At 40.7% G+C, this 6950-nt stretch overlaps 1 protein-coding gene across 1 annotated transcript; it reads left to right on the forward strand.

The window, feature by feature from the left end:
• Window positions 1-352: 352 nt before the first annotated feature.
• Window positions 353-1948, forward strand: LOC311507921 (uncharacterized protein; the record flags this gene model as incomplete). Its single annotated transcript, XM_084572464.1, has 1 exon — window positions 353-1948. The coding sequence occupies one exon, from the start codon at window positions 353-355 to the stop codon at window positions 1946-1948; it is 1596 nt and encodes a 531-aa protein (XP_084428590.1).
• Window positions 1949-6950: the final 5002 nt, after the last annotated feature.

Below are 6950 nucleotides of genomic sequence, written 5' to 3' on the forward strand. Positions count from 1 at the left end.
ATTAAAGGATCAGGAGCTGTACATTGAAATCTTTGACTGAGCTTCAGGTCATACTGTTGAATTAAGAAGTTGTAGAATAATTTCTACAACAAATGTAAAAACAATTCTCACTCGACTGTTCCATGTTTAATCTACAGTATAACACACAATTTAAAATTCTTTATGTTTACCGGTGAAACAGGCTGAACATGACTGTTGTTAGACATTAGAGACAAGGGACAAAGAAAACATTAAAACACCACAGACACGTGTTGTAATCAGAGCTTACTGGTGACTTCCAGTGATTTCAGTTGTAATGACTCTTACGATTTGTTTTCTTCACTACAGGGAAACTTACACATCATCAAAATTCATGGGCATCATCTTAAAATGTGACGTGATCCATGAAGGATCTCCTTCCTGCTACAAGCTGACAACAAACACAAAGACCATAGGGACTTTAAGTAGAGTGACCTTTGGTGTAAGAAATGTGAACAAGACCAATAAAACCATCTTACTAGTTGGTGAAACAGGATCAGGAAAATCTACTCTGATCAGCTCTCTGGTCAACTACACCATGGGAGTGAAGTTTAAGGATGAAGTCTGGTTTCAGATCGTAGAGGACGAGAAAAGAAGTCAATCAGAAAGTCAGACATCAGATGTGATCGTGTACCAGATCTTTGGTTTTGAAGGTAAAACTCTGCCCTACTCTCTGACCATCATCGATACTCCTGGATATGGAAACACTAAAACCCTGGAACAAGATCTAATGGTGAGTCAAAGATTACTTGACTTGTTTAGATCAGAGGATGGAGTTCATGAAGTTAATGCAGTGGCTCTGGTGATGAAGGCCAGTGAGAATAGACTCAGTGATCGACTGATGTACGTCTTTGATTCAGTGATGTCTCTGTTTGGAAAAGATCTGGAGAAAAACATCATAGCTCTCATCACACACTCTAATGGAAGAAAACCTAAAAATGCTCTTGAAGCTCTTGAAGTTGCAAAAGTTAAATGTGCCAAAAATGAGAAGGATCAACGTGTTTACTTCCTGTTTGATAACTGTCAGCATGAAGACAGAACAGAGGAAAGAGAATACCTGGAACATGCTGATGAAATATCAATGAGAGGAATGAGAGAGTTCACAGTTTTTCTGGAGAAAACTGAACCTCAAAAACTGAAGAAAACTGTGGATGTTCTGAATGAACGTATCAGACTGACAGCCTGCATCCAAAACCTGGAAGACAGAATCGACCTGACTGAACTGAAACAGACAGAGATCAAACAGATTCAAGAAGCTCTGAAGAAACATGAAGAAGAGATGAAGAAGAATGAAAAGTTCGCTGTAGAAGTTGATGAAGTCTACAAAGAAAAAGAACCAATTGATGGTGGGATGTGGGGGATGTTTTTCCAAGGAGCTGTCTGCTGTAAACATTGTGAGGAGAACTGTCACTTTCCTGGATGCACAATGGCCTGGTATCCTAAACACTGTAAGGTGATGAAAGGAGATCACTGTACTGTTTGTAGCAGGAAGTGTCTCGCATCAGCTCATGTGAAAGAAAACTGGAAATATGTGACCAAGACAAGGAAAGTTCAGGAAACCATGATAGACGTGCAAGAGAAGTATGAAAAGAATAAAGCAGAAGCTGACCAGAAATCCAGTCTTTTGGAAAATCTTCAACAAGAGATGAAAAAACTTGAAGAAGACAAAGAAAAGTGGCTGGATGAGGCCTACCAACATGTTGTCAACCTGGAGCAGATCGCCCTGAATGTTGACTCAGTGTCCACTCATGTTCACTTGGACTTCCTGATTGAGAAGATAAAGAAACTCAACACAGAGAAGGTCCAGGCACTGAAAGAGATGGCTGGTTGTGTAGGTGGAGGAGTCCAGAATGCGATGAAGTACGCTTGTGACAGATTGTGGAAAAAGTTGAAAAGAAATAAGGACGACATGAAGGACACTGGAGTCTAGAATCATGTCTGCAATGGACAAATCAGCAGAGATAAATCAGTTTATTAGATTATTATACCAGTTTCAAACTAAACTCAACATTTATAGATTAATTTTGCATCTAGTGTGTTGGTTCAGACTGATGACATAACAATAATAACTGTAACCCTTAACAGATGAAACTAAAGGTTAAATGTGTAATTTTAGTGAGATGTTGACCACAACTCAATGATCATAATCAACTTGAATGTTTGTGTAAATATGAACCAAGTTTTGTTTCATGACTCATTGTAAATAATGAGGTTGATGTTGTGTTTCTGTTTCCTAACAGTCACTAAGTAAATCATCTGTAATATTTCTATCAGTTCAACAATAACTGAGCATCATTACAGATCATCCATGATGTTCCATGTTGTGATTTTATTGTTCAGATTAATTCAGTTCCAACATTTGTAAATAACTTTTTACTTTTTATAGTGTAGAAGGTAGAAGCTGTTGTCAGAGTCAGTCTGGAGGACACTGACTCTGAAACCATAATATTCATCAGCTGTTTGATCTAAATACTGGAGCTTCTCTTTATCACTTACCAAGTTGATCAGTTTCAGTTTTTAACTGATTGTTGAGTCAACATGTCTGCTGTTCAAAAAGCTTATTCTCAGAGTTCTGTCAAAGCATTATCTGTTGTTCTCACTGACAAAGCAAATAAATAATAGTTATAAATAAACTACATGTACATATGTTAGCTCTGAGATCTTCTAGATTACAAGTTGTGTTTCTGTATTATTCTGCTGCATAAACAACTTTAGTTTAACATTCTTATGTTTTCTACATTAATTATTACTTTATAAACTTTGAATTAAAGGATGTCACTGTCATCATCTACATTAATGTTAGAGTCACTATAATCTTTACTGAGCACAAAATCAGATAAAAACAAAAAAACCCTGAGAATTCAACCACAAACTTAGAGTAAAGAGCAGATGGACAACACACAACATTTTCTAGTTGGGTTGTGACTAGCATTAAGGCTTCAAATGAGTCATAACTGTCATGGAGAACATCTCTCAAAGAGAAAGATATTTCTTTACTTGTCTATCTGAAGGAGTACTACATACGTCTTTAATCCTCTTTTATCTGGTCCTTCAGACCTCATAGAAGTCTGAACTACGAGATATACATACTATGTATCATATACTATGAGATATACATACTATATATCATATACTATGAGATATATATTATACAAACACCCCTGACTCACCTCCGCTACTGAGCATCGATCCAAGTTAACAACAAGATTCTATCCAAAACCTCTTTGTTCCCCCGGGTTACGGGTAACTGCAGTACACTGTTAGTCTTTTTATACACATTTAAGTTACCTGACCTTATGAACATAATCCCTGTTATGAGGAAATTAACTTTGAGCCCCTTATTTTCATCCCCTTCTCTGACTGTATTTAGGGAGCAAAATATCAAATAATGAAACTTTAAGCTGAGAAAACATTCCTAATTGGGAACTAAGAGTAGAATCAACATATCCACATTTAACTAAATGTTTGTACGTTAACATTGTGAGGAGCATTCTCATGATACAATATGTATAATCAAATCCAATAGTGGTGAATATGATATCAGTTCAGATATAATTTTACTGCCTCAGCCTCATATAGTCAGGAACTGAGAAAACTTACTGTTCTGACTAAACCTAAATTAGCCCTTCCCCCTTTGCACCGTGGTGTTAGTTAGTTTTAAGTTTACGATTAATTGATAAGTTAGACTGGAAGATTGTTCCTTGTCAGCCTGTGCTTTAAGGAATGTGATCATCAGTATGGTTGGGTCAGGTTTTAGCTTTTTAACAAATTTGTCTTGCACTTCTTATATTTACTTCTTTGTTGGTTTTAAATGTCTTTTATCTGTCTCAGGGAGACTTGCAAAGTAGGAGCTGGTCTAAACTGTTTTTACTGAGCACATGACAATACATTACCCCAGTTTTAGCAGCAACTGTCACTGTCTCAAAGCAGGGGCGTTACTAGACCTTATTCACTGGGGCACGTGCCTTAGTAAAAGGGAACGGCATTCATGAGCGGAGCCGTTACTCCGCCGGCCTTTTTTTTTTTTCAGAACTCACTTTTTCCAGTGCCCAGTGCCATCGAGAGAGGCATTAGGCGCGTTGGACTTGTCTGCGCCTGTCTGAGCCTTAAGCCCAAATTATGCTTCCGCGTTGACACAGCGCGTCCGTGCGTACGGACCTATTACGGACCTATTGCGTCCTTGCGGACCCCCGTGCGTCCTACGCAAGGGCCAGACGTGCACCTCCCAAAAATCCTCGACGCGCATCGAGGCGACGCAACAGCAACGCAGAAGGAACGCAGCGGCATTGGCTGTGATTGGTCCGCTAACTACATCCGCTGGAGACCGCTTTTCCGGTTTCCACTCATAAACATCATTGTCTCCTTTGTCGTGCCCTAATTTGCAATAGAAGTATTTCTTCCTCTGCTTGAATAATTTGGAGCTCCAACGCCAGTCTCTCTGTCTCGGTGTCCATCGTTCACTGTGACTACGACAAAAGCCGGAAGGTAAATAACTATACGAGGCCAGATACGTCACAAGAGTCTCGGTCGGTCGGTCAAAAAAATCATAGCGCCCTCTACCGGTGTGGCATGCATTTCGACACGTAAACCCCACGCAGAACCATCACGGTCTCACGACTGCGTCCAAGCAACTGCGTGGCCATTGCGTGACCATTGCGTGATCACTACGCGGAAGCATAATCCAGCCTTTAGGTGCATACGTCAACGTGATCTTACGCCGACTGTAGGGGTGGAGCATAAAACGGCTGCAGACAAGTCGGACACGGTCAACTTCGTGTAAACAATGGCGGATCTCGCGGTGTTTGCATTCGTTGTTGCCGACGAAATAGAAGCTTTGGAGTTACCGGAATTTATACCCGTGTTACAACAAGCATGCTGTATGCAAAGGATTGTGAATAGCAGCAAATCTACTGAATAAGGATTAAGTAGCATAGTGCTTTGGTCTCCAATCTTGGTGAAAATGAACTGCTGATTAGGCTACTTATTTGAATATTTACTTTTACACCCAACGTCGTTTAGCACCTGTAACTCAACCATGAAACGAATTCACAGAAAGATATTGAGATGGAGATTAAATGCCATTTGTTTTCATTTTTAGACTGCAGGTGTGAAGAAGAACCCCCAAAATCTACTAACCGTTAACAAGATTTGAACTACGGACGGCCGATCGCCAGACTGACGTGTTACCCACTAAACCAATTTAGGATGATACTGAAGAAGCAGTACTACGATATAATTAAAGGATAATGGACGACACTTCTACAAATTGAATGCACGCGTTCTAGATGGTAAAACGGCCCAACATGAAGCCTTAGAATGTAACCTGCGTTGTGTTGAACCTGCGTGATTCAGCTCTGCACACGCCCGGACTCGAACCAGCAGCACCTCGGATCGGGAGGCGAGCGTGCTGACAGTTGAGCCAATAGCCCAGGTTATTTTTATTTTTGGATAGTCTAATGGAGTGAAGTCCATTATCCCGCTTATTCTACTGTTACCAACATGTTAAAAATGCCTTTTTACTGTTTAATGGAAGAAATGAACACTGCATTGAACTGCAGTCAGATGTACAACGTTTTCAGTAGGCCAGCCTACCATTGTTGCAGAAATCACATATAAGAAGGTATCCCTTCGATTTCTGTTCATTTTCGCATATTCCAACATAACGAAGCGAGAAACGTCAAAATCGTGATGAGGAGATTCCTCCCAAACTGCCCAATCACGTCTTTGAACTGACGTCATGAGGGCGTCATTTCCGGTCGTGCAGTTCGTGGAAAGCAACTGCAAGATCTGACTGCAGGCGAAGACTCACGCGATATTTTAAGGTCATGTGACATGGTGACGTGGTGGTAAGTCCCTCCCCGTCTGACTCAAGTCGGACAGGATTTCTAACCAGTATGCATCACATCAAGTCAGATCTGCACAGATCTGACTTGATGTGATGCATGCTGGGTTGTTATGCTCATAGATCTCGAATATGATTGGTTAAAATGAACTTGTTCTACCCAGCATGCATCACGTCAAGTCAGATCTGCATGAAGTCGAACGCGCCTCCTGACTTTTTCCAACCAACAGACACACCCCCCAAATTCCACACTTGAATTTCTGCAACAATGGTAGGCTGGCCTACTGAAAACGTTGTACATCTGACTGCAGTTCAATGCAGTGTTCATTTCTTCCATTAAACAGTAAAAAGGCATTTTTAACATGTTGGTAACAGTAGAATAAGCGGGATAATGGACTTCACTCCATTAGACTATCCAAAAATAAAAATAACCTGGGCTATTGGCTCAACTGTCAGCACGCTCGCCTCCCGATCCGAGGTGCTGCTGGTTCGAGTCCGGGCGTGTGCAGAGCTGAATCACGCAGGTTCAACACAACGCAGGTTACATTCTAAGGCTTCGCGTTGGGCCGTTTTACCATCTAGAACGCGTGCATTCAATTTGTAGAAGTGTCGTCCATTATCCTTTAATTATATCGTAGTACTGCTTCTTCAGTATCATCCTAAATTGGTTTAGTGGGTAACACGTCAGTCTGGCGATCGGCCGTCCGTAGTTCAAATCTTGTTAACGGTTAGTAGATTTTTGGGGTTCTTCTTCACACCTGTCTGTCCAAAAATGAAAACAAATGGCATTTAATCTCCATCTCAATATCTTTCTGTGAATTCGTTTCATGGTTGAGTTACAGGTGCTAAACGACGTTGGGTGTAAAAGTAAATATTCAAATAAGTAGCCTAATCAGAAGTTCATTTTGGCCAAGATTGGAGACCAAAGCACTATGCTACTTAATCCTTATTCAGTAGATTTGCTGCTATTCACAATTCTTTGCATACAGCATGCTTGTTGTAACACGGGTATAAACTGGAGGCGAGGCTTTCCGAATTGGAAGCACGGTTCCGCACCATTGAAAAACAACCAGCAGCTAGCCAGGGCCCT

This window comes from Chelon labrosus (assembly GCF_963514085.1).
Source record: "Chelon labrosus genome assembly, chromosome: 22".
Lineage (NCBI taxonomy): Eukaryota > Metazoa > Chordata > Actinopteri > Mugiliformes > Mugilidae > Chelon > Chelon labrosus.